This window comes from Tetranychus urticae, chromosome 3, assembly GCF_039701765.1.
Source record: "Tetranychus urticae isolate SD_2017Ah chromosome 3, NJAU_TeUrti_SD_1.0, whole genome shotgun sequence".
Taxonomy (NCBI): domain Eukaryota; kingdom Metazoa; phylum Arthropoda; class Arachnida; order Trombidiformes; family Tetranychidae; genus Tetranychus; species Tetranychus urticae.
This window is the reverse complement of record NC_142960.1, coordinates 5,160,367-5,185,644: the sequence shown is the minus strand read 5'-3', so window position 1 is coordinate 5,185,644 and position 25,278 is coordinate 5,160,367. Positions and strand designations below refer to the sequence as shown.

The 25,278-nt window shown below is 30.7% G+C and overlaps 1 protein-coding gene across 4 annotated transcripts in view; it reads left to right on the top strand.

Annotated features, from left to right (window-relative positions):
- The window catches only part of Kdm3 (Lysine demethylase 3), a 48,711-nt gene that overhangs the window by 2,769 nt on the left and 20,664 nt on the right, over positions 1-25,278 (top strand). For 2 of the 4 annotated variants that reach the window (XM_089269523.1, XM_015939213.3), the window contains 3 exons: positions 3,106-3,258; positions 4,100-4,216; positions 20,690-20,893. In XM_089269523.1, the coding sequence (XP_089125649.1) occupies positions 3,106-3,258; positions 4,100-4,216; positions 20,690-20,893 (474 nt within the window). The remainder of the gene's footprint in view (positions 1-3,105; positions 3,259-4,099; positions 4,217-20,689; positions 20,894-25,278) is intronic. The other 2 variants (XM_089269525.1, XM_089269524.1) reach the window with 1 other exon arrangement.

Below are 25,278 nucleotides of genomic sequence, written 5' to 3'. Positions count from 1 at the left end.
GGAAAGCTAGTTTTTTTGGTTTCAGGTAAAGCTTGTTTTGTATCTAGGACAACTCTCATCTTTCACTCGCACTCATCTCAATAAACCGGTTGTAAAGCCCAATCAGAAAAAAACATCAACTCTCTCTCTCTCTCATCTTCATCTTATCCTCATCATCACGTCCTCTTTCATCCCTGTTTTTCCCTTCTTACCTTCCTCTTGAAATTTCCTCAAGTGGCATCAATTTTGTGCGCCATCTATTCCTGGTAATAGTCTTGATGTACCAACAAATGATGACAGTAATTATTGTATTCCTTGTCTTTTCGTCCTCATTCAGTTAATCATCGGCTCCCTCTTTTTTTCCTCTCTAACAGTACAGGTTGAAGCAAAAAATAAATAATCGAAAAACATTCTTACAAAAAAAATGAACAATAATGTACAAAATACACGCAACTTTATCACAACTTTTCCCTTTTTTTCTTCTTCTACCTTCAACGTGGTCAAATATAGTTTGAAATTTTCTCATCATTTTGTTCGCTATCGATTGTTTCGATTGAATGGTTCACAACCACTAATGATTCGATATGCATCATCAATCGCAATTCTTAACTGGTTTCCCTTTCAATCGAACTTCATAATAACATCGTTCTACATTCAATCTACTTTTCTTTTTACTCTCATTTCTCTTTCCAATTCATCTTTCCTGTTTCTTCATTTACCAATTTAATGAAACAATGACAATTTATTGTTTCTATTTTTTCCCTCATTTCAACGTTTTTAAGCTTCAATTTTATTAATTTATCCAATGAAACGAAAAATAAAAGTCTATCAAAATAAATCCTCTTTACTTTCATCTCGAGTGATTTACTGATTGCAATATCACCTCTTCAACCACAACATGTTACTTGAATATCTGATCAATTTTAGGCCTGAAAATTGAATCTCAAATTATTTCCTACTAAAGGGAAAATTAATAAATGATTAAATTTGAATATTATCATTTTAGGTAAAGGTTAATTTCAAAGAGTGTTATTTGAATTGATATTTTGTTGTTTCACTAACATTTGTTTCACACTTCTAATTACATCTAATTGCATTTAATAATAAAGTTATTACTTCTCTATTCAGGTTATTTTTTATCTGTGAATATTGTAGTTGACCTACTACGTTATAAGCTTTGTGAATAGAGAGGCACGTAATAAAAGACCCAAAATTGGATAAAAAAAGTGCATCAAAAGACCACAAAATAAGGATTATTATAAAATTGATAAAAGTGAACATTATTCTCGATAACTTGACATTCAATCTAATAAAATTGCTATGGAAACAGTTGATGATGTTTTGAACAATATAAATGGTTTGTTATCAACTCGAGCCAACACTGCCACTGATGAACTCAACTTGATACGCGAACCAATAATTGGAACCTATTTTTATACACAATTTAGATGCATCATGAGTTTGATTGGTTTACCCAAAAATGCTCATCAAATGCCAGGGCAACATGAACAACTTCATCTCCACTCATCATGTTTACCAACAAATTTACACATTGATCCACGTGAAATGAAACGACTAACAGCCAACCAGTTATCATGTTTCCTTGAGAAATGTGAAACTCTTCTTGATTTTGCCTGGGAATATTTAAATATTGGACATTGGAAGTCGATCAAGATTGACTATAGATATTTTTATGGTTACATTTGTGTGGCTAAAATAATTTTAAAATTGCGTCAAATTTACCTTTTAAATGAACATTCTCTCAATGAAAGTGAATTAGATGATAGCGATGAAGATGCGATTGAAACTGAGGCTCAGGTAAAGAGTAATGAAAGTTTATTACCAAAAGGAATGGATTTGGAAAGTTTACAATTATTGATAAAAGTGGCTGACTTGGCTTGTATAATGTGTCCACCAATTATGAATGGGATTGCATCTGAAATGGCCAGTAAACTTCATCAACTCATTGCTCCCTGTTACTCATTGAAGTGGAAAACATTGTCAGATGATATTAAATCAAGGCAACGAGTTTTGATTAAACCAATCGATTCAGCCAAAAAGATAGACTCCATTTGCTGTCCATCTTTGGAAACCTTTCAACAATTGTTACAACTGGAAAAACCTTGCATCATTACCGGAGCCATGGACCATTGGCCAGCCTACAATCCACAATCGAATCACCATTGGTCATTAGAGTACATCTTGTCCAGAATAGGAGCTCGAACAGTTGCAGTTGAAATTGGAGCAAAATACACCGACAGTGAATGGAGTCAAAACCTAATGACGGTCGACTCTTTCATTGACAAACACTGGGTCGATGGAAGTGGTAAAGGTTACATTGCACAGCAAGAATTGTTTCAACAGTGCACCGAACTGTCTCACGACTTTTCCATACCCGACTACTGTGGACTTGGACGGACCATTGAGACTGATGAAGAGATCAACAGTCTTGGTAACATTGTCATCAATGGCTGGTTTGGTCCATGGGGAACCGTCTCACCTCTACACTTTGATCCTTATGATAATTTGTTGGCTCAAGTTGTTGGCCGTAAATACATCAGATTATATTCAAGTTCAACTGAACCCGGTTCAGTTTATCCCTTCTCTGATTACCTTCTTTCCAATACAAGTCAGGTTGATGTTGAATCGGTTGATGTTGAAAAGTTTCCCATGTTTCCCTCATTACCCTACCTTGAGTGTTGCCTTGAACAAGGACAAATGCTTTACATACCCAAAGGTTATTGGCATTATGTTAAATCGCTGTCAATCAGTTTCTCTATTAATTTCTGGTGGACTTGATTATCATTAATTGATATTTACTTTTGATTGCCAACCAATTTGTACTAAACTTGATTTCAGTTGAAATTCAACTCTATTAATAGCTTTTGCGTTTTGTAATAATTTGAAAAAAAATGAATGACAAGAAAAATTGAAACTGTAAATTGGTTAAATTGAATTGATAATTAAAATATTTGCATTTCTCATTTTCCATTATCGATTATAATTACAGTTAATTACGGTAACCTTTATCATCTCTGGTTTCAATCAATAATTATGCAATTATTTCTATTCAAGAATCATTATTTTAACCCAATTTTTAATGAATCCTTTTCTCTCTTTTTTCAGGTGTTAGTTGAATATGATGGTGTTGATTGGAGGAAAAGGGAATGGATTAAAGTTTATGATCAACAATTTCATGTTTTCTTGATTGAATACAACATTGTTTGGTCAACAAGAGCGGACACTGTTTTAGGCAAAAACAAGCAATGGCTTGCATTGGTAAGTTCATCTACAATCAAATAGTGACAAATTGATGGTTACAAGGAAAGACAACAATAACAAGTTAATCAACACTCCAACATTCAATTTCTGGTTAATTAGGATTCTATCATTTCTTATGTAATCTTGAAAATTGTCAATTGTTGTCTCAGCGTAATTGTTGAGACTTGAGATGAAAAAAGTCACGAATGGCCAACGCTAGAGGAAAGACCAGTTTACCGATTTCAACCAAATTTCCTATTCAACATCTTTAGGTCTTGAGGCATTGCAGCTGGAAATTTGGTTGAATTTGGTCCACTTTGCCAAAAATATCCATTAGTTCGATGGAGACTAAACTAATCAAACCTAATGATTTATACAATCCTAGTTTTAAATGTTAATTAAGTAAGAATAATTGTGCGATTCTTTTGGTTTAAGCAATTAACACTTGGTTAGATTGATTGTTCATCTGGTTTGGTTTTATCGATTTTCTTATTCAACTTTTTCAATCTAATTCAATCTTACATTGACCCTGACCCTGAAGTGAATAATTTATCATGAATACATAATATTAGTATAGTGTTGAATGTGTCAATGAACATTTCTCCGAACTGACAATCAGTGATTATGATAAATTGCTTATTAGAGTTAACTTGATTTTGTTTTGTTTTTCCTTGCCACTCATCATTTACATCTTTAGTAGTCAATATTCAAATTAAATTTGTAAAGATACAAAATGATTACTTTTTACTTGCTAAATGGTTATTGATTGTAATTTGCAATTTAAAACGTTAATTTGTTTCTCTTTACTCATGTTCATCCATGTTTGATTCCTGTTGACAATTGTTTCCCTTAATTACAGAATTTCAAAATTCTTGTTGACAAAGTTGGCCTTAGAGATTCCCAATTGAAGCCCATTGAATACCTCGATGATAGACAATTGGATTTTGTTGATTATAACGCACTTAAATTATACGAGGTAAGTTAATTGAACCTATCGACTTAATTTCACATCTATTTCGATTCAATTGCCATTTTATGCTTCATTTTGATTGTGATTAATAAATGTTTAGCCTATTATTTGACTTTAACAGCCAAATTTTTTATATAAAAGTGAAAACATTTCAATCGTTTATCATGTTTTCATGGTTAATTATTTAATATAGTGATTATTTGTTTCAACAATTGAAGGATTAAACGTTTAATCGCTAACTCGATGAAAACTTCGGTTCGCCCGATCAGTACGAAGTGGTTATGTTGAAACTTGAACGGAATATTTTACGATTTTGTTTTATCGTTTCCATTGAGAAGTTGAAATTTCAACTCTGTAAACATATCTATTACTTGAATATAAACAGTTTCAGATTTTATGTTTGTGTTGATGTCTTGAAGACTTTATATTTCAGCATTTTTAATTGAAAAAATATCAAACCAGTCAATCGTTATGGTGAGGTTGATGCATGATGTATGGGAAGCTATTGAAATTTTACTGTTCAGATGGCCAGTATTCACCACCTACATAAGAATTGAAGTTGCAACTGAATTTGATTTGTATCAAACGTGATTGATACTCTGTGTTTATACAGATTGGCAAGATTGTAGAGCTTCCGATTCTTGATTCAGAATAATTGAATAGAATGATAACATTTAGGTTTGATGATTCGATGAGTATTAGTACAATTTTGAGACTCAGTTTCACAAATAATATTGATTAAAGATCAATCACATTCAGTCTGTCCACCTGATGCAAGGCTCAACTCCAATTCCTAAATTTTTAGCTATAAATTATAAGCAGAGATCAGGATAAATCATTTTTGGATCAACCAAAAGATTTGGTTCCAATGTTTTTGCTCAAAATTGACAGAACCAGAAATCCATAGCTTCTTAGGCTTCAAAACCAAGTTTAAACATCTCAATTTTTACATGAAATTCAAGCCGAAAATCATTTAAATCGTCAATTTAATGCCTCGATCTCGAAAAAATGAAAAAATTGATTTTGAAGACAAAATCAATTGAAAAATAATGATTGTTCATCAAAGGCAATTGATTTTGTGTGTGCAACTTCAACACGAAATGAGCAAAAACCATTTATGTTAATGATTCCTTTCATCTTTAAGCATTTCAATTTGATTAGTGAAATAATCATTGATTAACTTACTATTTGATTAACCGCAAAATGATCATTAATTTACCTAATTTTCATGATATAATAATAATACAATTTTCTGTTCATGTTTTGGTTATAATTTTCATCTTGAAAATTAGTCGATACCAGTGAAGGCTTTTTTTATATTGTTCAGTACAAGTTGAAATATTGAACAAGAAAACTTGAGATGAAAGTGATAATATTGATGATACTGACGATAATAATGATGAAGAAGATGATTGAAATGTTTCATCGCCATGAACTCAATATAAACAGCAAATTCTAATTTCCTTTTATTATTATTTTCATTGATATTGGTTTTTCTTCTTTTTTTCATCTTCTTTCATCTTCTTCTTCCCATTGAACCATTATGCTTTTATCATTTTCCTGTTTATTTCACCATTTCATGAACCATCATCTTCCTCTTTATATCCATGTTCATCACAATTTCAATTGAATCCTGGCTAAAAGTGTATCAATGAAAATAGATGACAAATTTTCATCACTCAAACTCTCATTCATCATTCATTATTAAACACCATTGAAACTTAATTACAATTATCTCTTTTAATCAAACAAACAATTCCAATCGATGAAAATAAAAACATTTTCATCTGAAAAACAAATTCTCAAATTAAACGATTAAACCTTAACAATTGGTTAAATCCAATAAATCATCATCAATTTAATATCAGTAAATGATGAACAAACTGAACTTCAACTTGAACCTATTTAAAAGGAAGGTTGAAATTCAAAAACACAATACAAGTTACACCCAATCTGCATGTAAACCATTTTCAAATATCATGATGGAACAAAATTCAGAACAATTTTGTATTTTTCTGATATCATTGTATGAAAACATGAAGCGTAGGTTTTCATGTTTCTCATTAAATGCCAACCAAAGGATAATAATAATGATATATTTAGATTAAAAACTGAAAACCTTTTTCATTCATTTTCATCTAACTTCAGGTTGACAATCACATGATAAAATGTCCTTAACCTTGCGAACGGAATGAGCTTTAAAAGTCTTAAAGCAATCAAATTAATCAATGATTTACGCTAAATCAATGATATATTTTTGCTTTATTTTCATTGTCTTTCAATTGTTTTCCTCTAATCCTATCCTCACCTTGTAATGCCCTGAATGGTTCAAGATTAATTTGATCATTTGGAGCAGACTGAATTGCTAATGACAATTTACAATATTTCCTTCATTTATCTGTTAACTCAACTCACCTGATTGAGGCTCATTTTTTATCCAATATTAATGGTTCTTATAATGATAATAAATGAATCCTTATCAAACCTGAAAATGCGATTTAGTTGTTTTTACTGGCGAAATAAAAAACCATTGAAATCGCATTGTAATCACAATGAGCATTGAATTAAATGATTATTGATTTTGTTTGGTAAAATAGAGTTGAAAGACAATCTTAAATCCAGAAAATTGAATTACATGGTAAATTCAGTGTTACTCCAGAGTTTTATTTCCATCATAACTCGAGTTTGTTGTTGAAATTTTTACTTTATTTTTGCATTAATAATGACAATAAAAATGTTCAATTGTTAAATGAACACATTTCTCAACACTTGAACATTTTATCCTTTTTCTTTTAATCATATTCTCTTTTCATCACCTTGAACCTGTGAATCGATTTTCCCTTTCAGGTAAAAATATGTTGAAATGTTGTTCAATTTTTTCCCAGTGATTAACATAATGATCCTTTTCAACTTTTCAATTTTTTTTTTGCTTCTTCTAAATATTTTGTTAATCAGTTGATCAGGTAGAGTGACAATTATAATGAAGTTGCCTTCATCTATTGAACAGCTATTTTTTGAGCCTTTAAAAGCTGCTTCTTTTCAAAAATTGTAAATCTTTCACTTTCAATTGATTATCCTTATACTTATACAATATTCATTGTGTTTACTCAATTATTATTCAATCTTTAACCTTTTAAATGATTCAAAGTATGATTTTACGCCTGAAAATGTTCAACTTGTTCCCCACCTTTTGTTATCATCTATTAAATTATGCATTAGGTTAATCACCCATAGCTAGTTAATTATCATCAATAATTATCTTCTCAATCTTATCATTGAAAAAGGTAAATTATTGATTCCATTAGCGGCAGAGTAACAATTGTAATCTTAAACATATTTCCATCTAAATAAATATTCACCCAAATCAGTAAATTACCAATTTTGATTACTTATCACTGATAAAAATCAATCTCAGATAAAAAATTAACTAATGATAAATAAAAATCCAAAGACCAAAAATTTAGGTTAATCTGGTTTGCACCAGAAAAATAGATCTAAATGTTACTGTCAGATGGCGCTGAGATATTTACAACCCAAACCCATTTTCAACTTTCCTAGTTATTTGACTCTCTCGACATTTTTCATCCTCTCTCATCATTTATCATCATTACTCCTTCTCTCATTTATCTTCCTTTCTCTCTTTGTTACATTAAGATGAGAAAAAATTTGAATGGCTCACTGGATTCATGGGTGAATGGATGATGCACATTTTTTTCATCCCAAACATAGTCAACATTGTCTGTCTACCTTTTTTGTGTCTTTCTTTTCTCCTTTTCTTCAACTCTCTCTCTCTCTATTTTTCCCTGATCATCATCATCTTCATTCCAGACAATGAACTTACAAAGATTGTAAACAACATTTTTGCTTCTTTTCTTCTTTACTTTGAAAATTGTATTTTTTAAAGGCTGGTTAACAAATGAGTTTTTCCAGTTCAATTTTTGAAAAAACAACATCATTTGTTTTTGTTTTTCTTCACTTACTCCTTTCATTATCATGATAATCTAACTCTTCTTTCTCTTTCTCTATCTCTTCCTGATTCACCTATTTTTCACCTTGCAATTTATCCTCAAGGTCAGCTTGAATAAACAATACAATCTATTCATGATAATCATTATTTTTAGTCTTTCACAGTGAAAAAAGGTTTACCATTACAAAGTGAATTATGTATGATGATTTTACTCATTTTTTTCTTGCACCAAGATAATGATGAAGAAAAAAGTAATGTAAATATATTATGAAAAGAAGCAAAGAAACAACTGAAATGAGTTATCATCTGAACAAATATTCATCTTCTTCTACCTTTCGTGTTCATGCTTCATGAATGGTTATTGTCTTAACTCTTTTCAAATGTTCACAATAACCTAACCTTGTGATATCATCATAATCATGATAATCATCATTAGCATCATTAGCTTCCTCGAGCAATGACTTTCAATCAATCCTTGTAAAATCAACATTAAAAACTTGATTTTTATTTACATTATTCAAATGCAAACTCAATTGTAACTACAATTTGATCAATTGAAGTTAATTGTGTTCAATTGAACAATGTCAATTTACAATTGAAATACAAATAATGGTTAATTGTCAAACCTTGAATTGGTAATCCATTTAGGCAAAGTTAATTAAATAACTGTTGATAAATTTTCCAATTACAAGTTTAACATGTGAATTGCATAAATGAGTATCATTATCAGGTTGATGGATTTAATGATTATTTTATTATAATAACTTAATGGTTTGCACCAGAAAAAAATGATTAATGTAAAGATGAAACATCACCTTTCTCAACACCATCAGTTGACATTAACCAAGGACGTTGAAATGTATCCTAATTACAATTAGATATTAATAGCAACAATCGACACTCATTGAGACTATTAACCTTTTTTTCATTGCATTTTCATGGCAACCTGCCAATAAAAGTGTAAACAGTTTAAATTGAGTTAACCATTTTGTTTGCAATTCAAATCGTCAACATTTTATACTCTTGATATCAATAAACTCGTGAAACTTGAATGTTGCAAGGGAAAAGTTTCATTTGAAAAGCCATGAAAAGTGATGGTAATAATTATCACCAATTCATTGCCATCCATTCATCTTGATCATTGTTGCTCAGTATCTAAAGGAATCCATTGATGAAAAAGTTCAACTATTTCCATGGTTATATCCATGGACTCTCTCTCTCTTAACAAGTATCGATCCATTCTTTATATAACCACGAGAAGTTCAATTTCTTCTTCCTCATCTTCCCTGGTTCATCTTCATGGTTGAATCATTTCTTTACACGATTCCATTTTGTCTACATAGCTTTTTTCATGTTATCAGTTTTAATTTTAATCGGTGTTCATCAATGAATTTATTGGTTCTCATGCTGAGTTGAACTTAAATTAAACTGATTTTTTTAAACCCAGCTGGATCCAAATGAGCCTAATGGTGGGTTTCAAAAACAAGGTAAAAATGGCGAAGTCAGGAGAAGATGAAGAAAATGAAGGAGAGCAAAAAAATGGAGAGTAAAAAGAATGAAAAAAAGCGAAAAAACGATGAAAAGAAATGAAAGAAACCTTAACAAATAGAGAAATCTTTTTGTTGTTGCTTTTCAATTGAAATTTGTAATGATATTTTCAGTTTTTCTGGTGTTTCCAGGACAATTCAGAAAGTGTTGTTTCAGAAAATTCTGGTTGTGAAAGACACAAAAAGCACCAAATTGTTATCATGATTGGCTATGATTACTGTCAAGGTAACTGCTTCTGTGCTGTTCAAACCGTTTGTTGTTTTTCTGCTTCTGTTGATCTACATTTTTTATGATGATAAACTTGCCCAAACAGGAACCAGATTTAACTTGCTTTGCCCTTCTTTTGCTCTCTCATCATCTCTCTCTCTCTCTCTCTCTCTCTCTCTCTCTCTCTCTCTCTCTCTCTCTCTCTCTCTCTCTCTCTCTCTTTGTCTTCTTTGTCTTGTTTTTTTTTCTCTCTTTTCTGGTAATTGAGAGGAAAGAGAAAGGAAAACAAAATGAAAAAAAGGGAGAATCGCAAAGATGGAGCCAACAATGAGTAGTTTCTTAAGAGTGAAGACGATGATGATGGTGATGATGAGAAGATAGATTAAGGGAAGAAAAGTTCGTTCCGCTTTGTTGAAATTATCCATTATTTTGAAGGTAAACGCGTTAACCTATTCCTCTTCATCTTTGTCTTTCCCTGTCTGCCTCTTTCTTTGTCTTCATGCTCTTTTTTCCCTCTCACTTTTTACTCTCTTGTTGATCTTGATGAAGGGAGAGAGCTTCCCACATGATGATAAACACTTAGTCTAAATTGTTATATCATTGAACCATTAAAAATTGTCATTCATTGTGAATTATGTTTTACCATTTCATTCAATTCATTTTTATGACTTTCATCTTCATCATTTTCATTGTCTTTACGTTTCCTCTTCTCTTCCCCTTCATCTTTATCATCTCAATCTTCATTTCTTTGTTTTCCTTCTCTCTCTTCAACTCCATTTTTCTTAATAATTTAGACTACTTTATCATCATTATCATTTCATTGATTCACATTTCTTAGCTCAATGTTTGTTTCCCTTTAAAGGTTGCCTTAAATGTTCACTCCTTTATCAACCAACTATTCATGGTAACAATGAATCAATATTCGGGTTCAATTGTTGATTGTCTTTTGCTCATTTTTTTCTGGTCTCCTTGTCTTTCATTTAAATGAACACTCAATCATGATCAATATCATTTTATATATTCTTCCATCAAGATATGAATAGATATAAAATAAACATTAACCAGAATAGTGTTCAGAAAAGGCGAAAAAAGAAGAAGATATTAACCAGTTGAAACGATTCAACCAAAATATCCATCTTATCAATCTTAACGTCATAGAAGTGATGATCATGATAACCTTGAATGAACAATCCTTCTCATGAAGCCTACTCAGATTAACCAGAATCAAGTTGCAAGATGAAAGGTGTACATATTAATTGCACATTTAAACGCACAAACAAAACAAGCAAACTTATCGCACCTAAATGTTTTTATGTGTATCAATGAACCCAAATTTCAACTTGATTACATGGTAAACATGAAATGAATTGTTCCATCACGGCAATTGTTTACTTAGACTATTGGACGAAAATGGAAAAAGAAAATGTTTTCCATTAAATTTCCCTTGTTTATTCCTTTTCATGTAAAGAGAATCACAATTTTCTACATTTTTCATTTCTTTGTCTTCCAACGATTATCAAGTGTTTACACCATTTCACCATGTTCATCTTCCTACTTCTTTTTGTCTTTCTCTTAATTCCACTTGATTCCTCAGCATGAGACTTGCCCTTGAAGGAAGAAAGAAAACGAAATTTCTTTTGACAGAATCGACAGAATCGCATTTTAGTATTAGCAAAATAACAATTCAATAACAATTGAAATTCATTGATAAAATGAAAAATCCATCTTTTCCAAAATAATCTTTCAACTCTTTCAACCTTTTTCAAAAGTATTTACCTTTTTTTCATCTAAAAATTATTATAAAACTGAAACAATTGAAATTGTTCACGAATAAAAAGCTTTCAGATTAACATTGTTCCCATAGTTACTAATATCAAATCATCTAAAGCGATAAGATCCTCCCAGCGATGAAATGAACAGCAATAATTTTCGTTCGCCCATAAATACAATCAAATAATATCCATTTATTATAAAAGTATGAAATATGAAAATGAAAAAATGAAGCAAAACTATAATAACAACTATAATAACAATAATAATATAAATAACTGGTAATAATAATAAAATGTTGAAGGTGAAATACAAAGTTTGACCTTATGAACCGTATATTATGGGCTTGATCTTCATCTCTTGTCTCCTCCATAATCATCTCTCTCTTGTTGACTCATTTTCTTTCTTCTCCATCTTCGCAAGAAATCCCTTAAAATGATGAGAAAAAATAGAAAACCTTTTTTTTTCTTCTTCTCTTCTCAAGACTTACTCTACATTTCTTAAGAACCACTTACATCTCTTTCTTTCCTCTCTTCTCTGTTGGAACCTGTTATGACCTTTATGTTGACCTTTTAGGGTGCATTTAGTTTGCAAATCTGCAAAACCAATGCAACTGAACCATTGAAAGCTTAGGTTTTGCTCCTTCGATCTGACAAAAATGTAACAGTATTTTGAGTCTATTTTAGGCCTATTTATGTCAAACTTGGCTCTTTACAATGTTAATCAACTGTTGTTCAAAATTGATTTGGAAATGAATGGTTACCAGATTGGGTTTGGGTTTTTGAACAACTACAAAGGTCTTACCTGTCTGTCTGCTTATTTGTGATTTATGCGTTTTACCCTTAAAACGCTGCAAATCACATTCACTTTCACCTTTTATCAAATTGCAAACATTTCTGGTCCTCTTTCACTCTACCTTTATTTTTGCTATTATTTTTTCACTTCTTTCTACCGCTTTTCCAATCATTATTTATATGCTTTCAGGTTCTCAGGCAACCTCAACAAGCTTGTTTTGTAGCTTAAAAATACCTTGAGTTACCTTGGTAACTGGTTTTCTTGAAACATTTTTTCTTCTTCTTCCTCAGCCAATATAAGACAAGATTATTAACTTTTCATTAAACGCGTTGAAATGATGAAAAATTCAAGTTAAGGTAGACTTTTTTTTCTTGATCAACTACACCAAATCCAGGTTATTTATATGATTAACAATTGTTTGCAATATTTTTTTCCTTGTCAACTTTACTCTCCTTTATCTTGATCAACATTACCAGTTGATATGAAATTGTAGATATTTGTTGATATTTCCTTCCTTCTCATCTCTTGCTCTCAGCTTTTCCCTTCAATGATAATTGTGATTCTGTTATTGGCTTGAATGCGTAGGCTTTCAAGATGAAATGAAGAAAAATGTCAATTTCATCGGTTAAGCCATCATTTTACACGTGATTCTGGGTCAGTTTGAGTTTACCAGAAATGATCAACTCTTTCAATCTTCATCAAATATCAATGTTACCTTTCAATAACAAAAACCTGAAATTACTGTTAATCAAAGATTAATTGAACCTTAATTGATTCTATATTTGTACATTTACCAAACTTTGTGTCCAGTGTGATTTAAGAACCCAAAAGGTGGACTCAGTAAATCACTGTTAACCTGATTTATTATCAATAATCAAGTCAGCAAGCAAAACAACAAAAAACTGGCAATAAACAAAAGACGATTTTCTGTCTTTTTGTCAATTTGATGAAAATTGTTGGCAAAAGTTTCATTGGTTCGGCTCTCATCCTTTAAGCTTATCACTAGCAATCGTTTCATTCAAAAGTTATCATGATAAGAATAATGATATTTATTTTGACTCACTCAATGAGTCAGGTATTTCCTTGATGAACAGCTTCAGATTATGATGAAGATGAAAATGATAATGAGATGAAAGTTGAGGATACACTTGAATCTTCAACCAGCAAATTGTTTTCATGTGAACATAAGCAGACACTATGCATGTCAAGTAATCACCATTAAAGTGTAATCTAAATACTACTGAGCAACAGTGATTAAACAATTAAATTGTCTCTTTTTTGCGTAATTACAATCAAACATATGATTACTATTAATATTGTAATGCACAGCAAAGATACAAATTGTTGTGTTGAAAAGGTTTACGTTGAAAAATACATTTACAATTATAATGGGTTGTTGGGTTGGAAAACGATATTAATGGTTAACTCAGTTTTTGTTTCTTGTTTGGTTTCATTTAAGATGCTTTCGCTAATTAATTTATTGATATTATTTTTCATTATAATCAAAGTAAATGGTTAACGATGTTATCAATATCATCAAAAGTCAAATAATGATTACGATCATCATTCATCACTGTTAATTGTTATCAATGGGAAAACAGTGAGAAACAAATGGTTACAGTCAATAACTGTTTTCAGGTTTTACCTTTTTTTTGTTTTCTGGTTCAATACATTTTCTGGTTAAATACGTTTTCTGGTTGATTACATTTTTCTGGTTTCACTCATCATTATCAATGGAAGTCAACCTTTCATTATTATTAAGGTCAAATGAAGGTTTTTGTTGACTTTTGATTATATGTTTTTGGTTATTGATGTTGAAAGGGAAAAGACAATGTTTTAAAGTGAAACTGATTTTTTTGCTCAATCAATTTGAACAATTAAACGAATCAATTTGCTTATTTCTTGTAATTGTATTGTTTAAACGAATCAAAAGCTGATTTTTCCTAATTGTTTGATATTTTCATGATAAAGGAGAGAATAAGAAATGCTTAGATTTTATGATTTCTTTCAGAATCCTCATGATGATTCTTATCGTTCATTCATTGCAACATCACTTTTCCTATCCATTATCATCATCATTTCAAATCATTATAAAAGCATTTTTTGAAAAATGAACAAAAAACGGAAAATGTAAAGTCTCTATAACAAGGTAAAAGCATCTTTAGCATGATTCACCTACTTTTCAATCTTTTAATCATGTTAATGTTTTAATGTTGCTGTGATTAGGATAAATGATAATGATGATTATGGAGACAATCATGTGAATGACAATCATTTGGGCAAACCGGATTTGGACAATTGAATGTGACCAAAAGACTTTCCAAAAGTCATCTGCACTCATCTTCAGTTTCATCTTATTTTCACAAGAAAAGACAGGAAATTATCATAATCTTGCATTCAAGTTTCCATCCTGACATTTCATTGTCACTAACACAACACTTTTCAAAGCAATCCTGAAAGAAAGTTTAAATGCACTTTCAAATGCAACTTGAATTGTAATTTGGCCAAAAAAAAGTGATTCTCATTGAAACGAGACAACATTCAAAAATGGCTAAATTAGTGAATTATGACCTAACCTAATTACCGTAAATAACCTTTAGAAAAAATTTCTGCTCATTTTATCAGCAAAAGTTATTGATGATTTCAATCATTGATATAGAGCAACAATTTATTTCAAAGTAAAGATTTTGATCATTTTTTTTCAAACCAAAAATGTAACAAAAAAGCAATTGAAAAACAATCCTAGCAGCTTCCAGTCTAGAGATTACTTTCAAGAAACCATTTTTCATGATAAATCTGACTTTCAATGTAATCTGATTTAATTCCTTTCTTGAAGAAATGAGCAATTAACTTGATTCGCAATAAAAGCATTAAACGATGATGAAAGTTGAGCAAAAATTGAAATTAAACCAAACCGAGTTGAAGGCACAATTTACCGTCAAACTTGCCATTCAATTGCCAATGAATATCAAACATGCAAATTTATTGCATAACTTGCTTCATTGATTCAAGTTTTCAATCGATGAGCTTTGATTGTCACCCAATCAATCTATTGATCAAACCTGATTCTTGAAGAAGAGGAAAATTGGTGAAAGACAAACACTGAAAGAGGTGTAAAAAGATGGCGAAAGCTGGTAATGATTGTAACTTCAGGCTCACGTTGATTTTAAATAATTATCCTGAATGAATGATCAAAGTTGATCAAAGCTGAAATGTTCACCATCTTGTTTCCCTCTTTGCTCATTACAAGGTTGCTGGGGCGATGATCCTCAATTGAATGTTGATGCTGATGACATTGATGATTAGTGGGTTTCCACTTTGCTTACCCATCATTTTCATGTTAATTTTTCATACAACAAACTTTTGCAACATGAGCCAACAATTTTTGTTTCATTATTGCATCAAAAAGATTCATTTAGATACAAAGGTTCAGGGCATTTTCAACATTCAACTTTTTCTTTTACCCGATAACATGCATTATATCGAAAAATAGAATCAATTTTTTTGTTGGAATCGGCATGAACGAGACTTGAATGCTATTTTTAGGTACTTTTCCCTATTCTTTTGGCCCTCGTCTTTACTCTTTATCTCTTCTGTTGAATCTCATCAAGTCTAATCAACATTTTTCTTCACCTTCATCATTACATATCCATCATCATAATTTTCATTCTCATGATAATAATTGGTGAAAACATTCAATTTACCAGAATTTACCAGTCTTTTTTTCCTTCTCTCAATAAATCATTCATTTTATTTTCTCATCCATTTTCATCCTTTTCCCATTTGTTTGCTCTTCCTGTTCAACTCTTTCATCTCGCCATGGATCATGTATTACATCCATGAATTACTGCATCATTGAAATATTGAAACATTTCTCTGTCCAAAAAGGATTGCTAAATATTTCAAGGTTAACAAATTCACTTTTCGTTGCCCATCAACATGCTTCAAACCCATCAGACAATTGTAAATGTTGGCCATTTTTCACTGCTCAAGCAAACTCAGCTTCAAATGTTAAGAGTCAACCCAATATAGCACAAAACTAACAAAAAGCAACCTTGCAAGAAGCAGTAAACAACAAGAAGCAAAAAAAAAGATGAGGAAAAAAAAGACTTGCGTGAGAACCTTTACCTTTTTATCGTATTTACTTGCCTTTCAATTGATGATTCCTTTCAACCTTAGCTTACCTTTTTTTGTCAATCATCTTATCTTTCCTCTTCATCATCATCTTCCTCCTTGATTCTCCTTTGACTGCTTCTTGCCCAAAAATACACCTTTTATTTCACCTTCTTTCAACCACTACTTTCATTTTTTTGGGTTCAAACCAACTGAAATCCCAATGACAAAAGCAAACCCAAAACAAACCCATTTTTGTTGCTACCTTCAACTGTTAACTTGAATTATTTAATATATCTTTAAATATCATCTTTTAACATGATTAAATCTTTAATTTAACCATCAGTTAATATCTTCCATTCCAATTAATATCAGGAAAAAAGGTTTGAATTTCCATCAATCTTTCAATGTTTCCAAATGAAAAATGGCCAAACAACTGATTGTAGGTTTACAACAAGAGAAAGGTTTATTGATTGAAACCCAAAAGTTGACTTAAATATATACTTTCGCTGTAGCAATAGGCAGCAACAATAAAGCTGTTAAAATGAAAAGCAATCGTATTTATTAATTTATGTTGATTTATATTGAATCAGGATTTAGTAGCTGAACAGGTCAAATATAACCTTTCCCGTTTGACTGTTTCAATCCATAAATATATATATAAATATATTTTTACCTGACTTACCTTTTTGAATGGCTTTAAGCCTTGTGGCTATCAAGAAAGCCTCAAGTCTTTTCCTTTTTTTGTTATTTGCATTTCAGACTTAAATTTGGGTTCCTTTTTAGCAAACCCAAACACTCACTAAACAGTGAAACCAGTAAACCAGTAAAATAAGTAATCTTCTCTTTCTTCCTCTCTCCCAATGTCAACCACTTTTATCATTCCTATTTCATTATTATCACCATTATAATCATCATTACAACTATTATTATTGTTTCGATTACTTTTACCATTTTCCTCTTTCAACCTTTTCCATCATCATTATCATCTTTCGTCTTCCTATCAACCATTTACGACTCAACCAGTCTCATTGATTGTGAATTACTATTCATGGTCAAAGTTACCTGTGGAAGGGAAACGTGAAAATTTTTCAACTTTATTTTTCGAACCAATTGATTGGACAATTTTACTCCTTAATTATCTCAAAATTTTCTAATCATCACCAGTCTTTAGCTTGAAACTTCATCTTCTTCCTCCTGAGGAACGTGAATTGAATGATAAACATTTGATTGAAACAAAAATCTTAAAAGCAAAATTGGATTCAATTGATTATACTATCAGTGAACATGTTTTCACCCAAAAAATAATATCCAACAATCAGTATAGACTATTAATGTGAAAACAAGAAAACATGTTGAAATGAATTTTCACTCATTCTTGCCTTTTCTTCTACCCATGAAGATGATACGTGTTTTGCTTAAGGTAACATTGTCAATGATTATTAATAATGTTAAACATCGAGTGACAAAAATATGTTTTATACATAATTGTACTCTTACTTGACATTAATATTAACACTCAATGGTAATTTGGGTAAAAATGTTTTCAGATGAACACCAAAATGGGAAAGAAACAAGGTAAAAATGGTAATCACTTCTCAGGTTTACTCGAGTATTTACCACTTTTAATGATGGAAATGTTGTGATTATTAAAATTATCACAATTATTGTCACAATTATTATCATAGTTATTGATAATATGCAGCCCTGATGATGTTGGTTAACATTGTTTTATCATTTCTCCCATTATCATATTTATTATCACATTAACATAATCTATTACCAACTTGTTTGACTGTTAAAAGCAAATTGTCCTTGTTGCAAGGACAATCAGATTATTGATTGATTCATATTGTCTCATTTAATGGATGCAATCGGAGAGTTTAAATGCTCATAACAAGTCCATAGGAATTGACCCAGAAATGTTGAAACCAGAAACCAGAAAGTTGCAAGGTTAAAAGACTAATGATTATGCGTGGATGTGTTTTGTTGTTGATGTTGTGTTGATGCTGAGGATGGTTTTAATAGCCAATTACCAGCAAAACAATCAAAAGAGTTTGTTGATCTTAACCACATAAATATGTTCACCTACACATGAACATCTTATGATGAACCCATCATGAGGTTGATGTCGATCGATTGAAGTGAATGGTTTAAAAGGTAATCAACAAAGGGTTTGGTGTTACCAATGGAACCGGTTTCATTTGTGACTTTAATCATTTATATTTTATTTACATCATTAGACAACAATTTTCAATGGTTTCCTTTTTAATTTACAATTTTAATAACCAATCAATGAATCAAAACTAATTATCTTTTCCATCATTAATGTAACCATGATGCATGAAATATGATTGTTGCCAATCAATAATAATATTGATTATCAAATTATTTCAATATCATTTCATGATCTATTTCATTTTCTGTACTTTTTTTGGGTTCTTTGGGTTCTTCTTCTTTTTTTGCCAGTTTCCATGAGAAATAATGACTTTTCTTGAAAAATTATTCAACATTGAATTTGATTCTTTCCAAGCTTTAATTGTTTCATTGTGTGTGTGCCTGTGATTGTGATTAAGCTGTAATTGTCATTCTTACGGATCAACTTGTTGTAAAGTTCAATAGCAATAAGATGACAAAGATGAGTGAAGATTGCATTTTTTCCTGGTTATCCTTGAAAATGTCCATTCACACTTGGTTACATTGAAATGTCTTTCTTCCCTCTTTATGCAGTGAAGTTTACAAGACAAGGATGTGTGTTTGTGCATCAACAACTATTGATGTTGGGAGAGGAAAGGAAAAGATGAGAAAGGAAAGCTGATGATGAAGAAGAGAGTGAAACTCACGTAATAACAAATAACGTGCTCTGTGTTGGTTGAACTCAGAATATCTCCAAGGTCTTCTCTTTATAATGAATATTGCTTTGATTTCTCCTTAGACTTTCTTCTTCATCATCCCATCATCATTATCATCGTCTTGTTTTTTTCTTCTTCTTCTTGTTTCTCGTTCTTTGCCAAATTGCAATATAGAAGATGATAAATGATGAAAATGTGAAATAATGTTGCTGGTAAAAACAACAACATCTTACCAGTTTTGTTACAACTTTGAAGGATAAAGTTATTTTGGTTGGTGAATGAAAACTCGGATAATGATGATTATTATGAGATAGGAAATTGAGATAAAGGGATGAGGAAGAGTCAAGATGAAAAGTTGAATGTAGGCCAGATTAGTATTGTGATGCTGTTGACGTCAACAATCGTCAACGAATGTTAATGAAGATGAGGAAAGATAAATACAGGAAGAAAAGGATAAATTAATCAACTTAAATGTTTTGTTTTTTGCAAAATAAAACACAAAATTGGATAAAAAGGATTCATCTTTTTTCATCAAATTTTCACTGAAAATTACGCTTCCATTAACATTATTGATAAACTTGATGATTGCGAGCATCATTTTTAATCTGTAAATTGTTACAATTGTTTCAATTGTTAACTCAGTTTCATTCAATGTTTGCAATTAAAAATATTCACTTGCAATTAAACAGTTAACCCTTTCACAGTAAGATTGATGCAATTTCTCATGGGAACCAAATAAGTGTCTATTGTATGTTACTGTTGATTGTTGCTCTGACAATCAACTAATCTTGATTCTAATGCTTCAATCAATCAACTATTAAACTCTCTTTTTTTCCTTCCATTCCAAGTATGTTTACCTTTTTTTTCAACACATTACCTTAAACCTGGTAATTAGCCAACTGTGCAACAACAATTTTTACCTTAAACATTGTATTTCATCTTCAACAACAACAAGTATAATTGAAACTGAGAAACGTTTCAGTAACTTTCATCACCCTTTTTGCACCAAACAGCAATCTTAAAATGAAAGTAAAAAATGGAAAGAAATGAAAAGCATGGCAACGTTGATGTTGATTGAAATGAAAAGATTTTAATGTTGATCTGAAAATGGCCTAATGATCATAAAAATAGATGTGATTAAAGCTTTCAATCATTACCAACAATGATTGTCACCATTTTTACCATTCATAATGTTAATCATTTTTTTTACTTCCCTTCTTTATCCAGGACTTTGATTTAACAAAAGATCCCTACAAAAGTGTCTCTTGTTTACAAAAGTATATCCGTCAATGGACTGAATATCAGGATAGCCAAAAGATTTTGTTGACAACACCATCGGTTCTGGTTGGTTATCGGGTTAAAGTTTATCGATCAGAAGGAACCACTCAATGGTATACAGCTGTAATTGTTTCTTACAATGAAAATACAAAGGTAAATATTTTACTATTTTTTGGTGCTTTTCAAAAGACAGTCAACATGACAGGTTAAGTAATAATGAATGACCGTTTCAACAGACAAACCGTTTATCTGTATCTACCTTAACTCATGGTTTTAACTTGAGTTTTGTTCAAAGCTTATCACAGTTTTACTGACCTGGTTTCACCCAATCTCCTTGTCATCGGGTTATTATTGTGATAACAAGTTTATTAAATTGTAATCACAGTTAATGCGGATCTAAATTGATACCTTGATTAGATCCTAGTAAGGATTTTAGCTTTTAAAATGGATTAATCTTGATCAGTGTTCATTGTTCAACTTTACCATCATTTGATTAAACCTTTCGATTCTAATTTACATTCAACTTGATAAACTGACTTTTAAAGAGACATTTATTTTTACCCAAAAACGGGTTGCCAAGTTGAAACCAGAAAAGAAACCCAAAAAACATTCTTTTTGTCCAACAGGTTCGCCTTTCAAACTGTTATTTACTGAGCCATTGTACTTTACCTTGAATTATTTCACAAAGGTATAACTATGTGTTAAAATTGATGATAATTGAACAATTGTAGACATTGATTGTTACATCATTAGTGTATTGTAATAGATTATAAAAGCTTCAAGGTTTACTTATATCAATTGAAGTTGACTTTGTTGAAAACTGGAAATTAAATGTTAACCATTAATATTAGTTAATGTTACTTTAAAGCAATAATTTAATATTTTTCTCAATACCAGTTAATCAATTGAAGGAAACAGCAAGAAGCAAAGTAATACAAATAATCAACTGATTACCTTGTGTTGAGACACTTTATTGGTTTCAGTTAATTATCAAATCTAACTGGTTTTGGGTTTGAATGAAAAAGTGTTTCAATCATGAAAAAAGGCAGCAGAAAAAATGATTTCCAATTAGACTAAATTGTCGTTATTGAGAGATGAAAATTGTTATAATTAGTTGATTGTAATGAGAAGGTTTCAATTGACTTTTTCAAGGTTAACATTCATTGACCTTAATAACAATAATAATTAAGTCAATTCAAATTTAACAATTGATTTGAAATTGTAAAGATTATTATTAAAGGTAAAAAGGTTACATTGGAAAAAGAAGACTTTGTCGCTGAAAATGATATCACGAATTTCCTGTAGTTTGTTCATTTTCATGGTGAAAGTTCATTGGAATTACAATTGATTTTCATTATCGATCCATGATCCATTATCGTCATCTTCCTCTTCATCTTCATCACGTTGTAATAGATTTCCTTTTCTCCATCATTTTTCAGTTGAAAGAAAAAGGCTGAAAAAAAGTGTTCTCAAGTTTTTAGGTTTATCTGATCAATACCAGTTTCTGGTTGAAAACCAGAATCATTAGGGTTTCACCATGTCTATAGGCTTTCCTTGAACCTCATCTTATTTCAATTGCAAAGATATCGAGCAACTCCACGTGAGTTTAACTTTTTTTTCCTTGTTCACTGAATCCACTGATGATTGATTAATTTAATCAAACCCAATTAAATTACTCTTTCCAATCTTTAAATCTTATTTTTCTCAGAAAATTGATCAAAATATTTGAATCCTTTTTAAACCTTTAAACCCTTGAAACAATCAAAGTAAACCTTTTATTCTGGTCAATTGTCATCATCCAATTGGGAAGACAATTTGATAATTTGATTTTTGATTAAATAAAGGTTTAAAAATTTCGATATTTCCATTCACTTTCTGTGTCAGTCACATTTAATCATAATTGTTCAATTAAGTTTCAGACTTCTATTACTTTTACTATCATCATTATTGTTGCTGTTATTATCATTATCATCGCTATTATTATTTTTATTGTTATCATCATCATTATCAAATGTGAGTCAAACCTCTTTTTTTCAATGCTTTACTTAGTTGCCAAGTGACCATAACCTGAATGATTCTGGAAATGAGATAAAAGAAAAAGTTGAAGGGAAAAAATTGCTCATAAAGAGTCAGGAAGAGGAATGGTAAACGAGATTAAAGTATTGACACAATTTTTCAAAATAAATGTTAACCCTTTAATTTTGTTTAACAAGTTTCTTTTTGTTCAACAACTGGTCAAAATGTTCATTTTTACCTTTCCTATTGTTGTAAACCTTTCATTAAGACTTTTAATGGTCAACAATCTTCGACCACTGAAATTGCTTTTAAAGTTGAAATGATGAGAAATGAAAAAAAACTTGAAATTTCTTCATTTCGCTCAACATTACATTTTGTCATTCAGATGAGTAGCTCAATGCTGATATTGCTGATGACAATGATGATGATTATGATTACCTTTCTGTCTGGTTGTTTACAATTAGTTGAAAGGGAAAAAAAGAGTTCTAATGTTGATTGGTTTCCAAATATTTGCTGTTAGTAAGCCAAGTTACAAATTTCCGTTTATTCAGTGTTTACAAACTTTCTCGACCTTATTCAGTCTCTCTCTTATCATCCTTCCTCTCTCTCATGATGATTGTGATTAAAGTCATTTCAAGCTTAACCAAGCAAAACCCGTTAATCAACCCGATCAACATTAACCTGTTCAACGTGAATCTTGAAATGACTCAAAATATACAATAATTTCTCCTGGTAACAGTTTTACCCTTTTTTACCAATTGATCGTCAATATTATTACCTTTGTTTACTCATTTAATTACAAACACTTGATTAAGATTATAATCAGGACAGGTATTAACTTTCTTTACCTTTTTCTTTCCCTTTAATCAATCATCTTTTTTGCTTTCGCATTTAGTCACTTGCAAATCTTGAAGGCAACTTTATCTTGACCAGTTAGACATTTGATTTTAAAGTGTCTTTTCAATTGAAAATCAGTTTTTACTCTTGATACAAATTGATGCCAATCTGGTTACTTCTTTAGTCTTAATTAGTTGATGTGCTTTAATTAGAGCCAATTCACTTGAAATGATCATCAAATCTGTTTTCTGTTCCAATGCAAACTCTTTGCCAAACTTGTCAATTGAATGTTTATCCAGAAACTATTGCAGTTGACAAGCGTTAATCTGTCACGCGTTTATTCACTGCTAAAGTGATCTCCAGAACGTGTCTTGTTTTCAAACATTTCTTGGAAATAACATCAACAAAAAGGATGATTTCACTTTCCTCAATCAATGAATCATTCTCAGAGTAGTTTTCATATGCAAGCATCTAACCGCCAAGATGAAATTAAAACCATTGAATAGTTGAAAATAATCTTCATTGAAAAGTCTCAGCTTTTCTGGTTACAATGCAAAGGCACCGATGTAAAACACCAAATCAGTTGAGCGTTTAACCGTTTAAAAACAAAGGTTAAGAGTAACTTTGCATTTGCAAAAAGATATAAAAAAAGATACAATGAGATAAAACTGTGAATGTTACAATTGAATCTTTTAAAATGACCTTAAAAACTCATCGACCATAGACCCAGTTTTCGATAACGGGTAGCCTTGGGAATCATTTCGATGGGAAAATGAATCTAATTGAATCACGTTTCAAAAATAATTTTCTACTTCAATTCTCTTTCTCCATTATTTTTCTCTTCTCTCAACAAAAAATACAAGTTTTCTTCTTCTTCTGTTGACTGTAAAGATGGTGCAAGGTAATTTAGGTTTCACCTTAAGGCCAAACTGGTATCACCCTACGGCCATTGAGGCAAGGGAATCACAGACAAGCTGATTTATCAACTTGATCAACACTATTTGCTATTTCCCTTCATCCTCATCGTCATCATTACCATCTCCCTATCACTTTCCTACCTGATAAATGTATGACTGCTGTTATGCATTTGGACATTTATTTTTCTTCATAATCATCTTTTCTGCTAAATTAAGGGCAAACCAGTTGATTGTGATTAACCAAACTGATGTTACTTTAGTTGACTCTAATACAAATCTTGTAAGGCAAAAACACTTTTACATCTAAAAACAGTTTAAAATGAAAATTCAGTTTACTGTTTCATTTTGCTACAAATATCTTTGGTTTAACGATTTAATTGAAAATTGTAATCATTTTCATCAAATTGTCAAGTTGGAGACAATTTTAAGGTCAACAATTGAAGGCTAATCAAACTGATTTGTTGAAAGTTGATTACAATTGATTGCTATTCGTGAAACTGGTTGACCTCAATTCATCGGAAGTTGAAGTCTTTCTCTTTCATTCCATGTTCATGAATGAACGATTACAGTGATGACAATACACAAGAAAAGGCATGAATTTTGTTCATTTCATTTTCGCCATTTTTCTTCATTTCAATTCTGAAATGTAAAGAAAACAATTTACTGATTGCTTCTTCTTCATCACAAGTCTTTCCCTGAAATTACAATAAAACTACAAAATTCTATCGTTGTAATCATGATTCAATTTGAATAATTTTCTTCACTGAT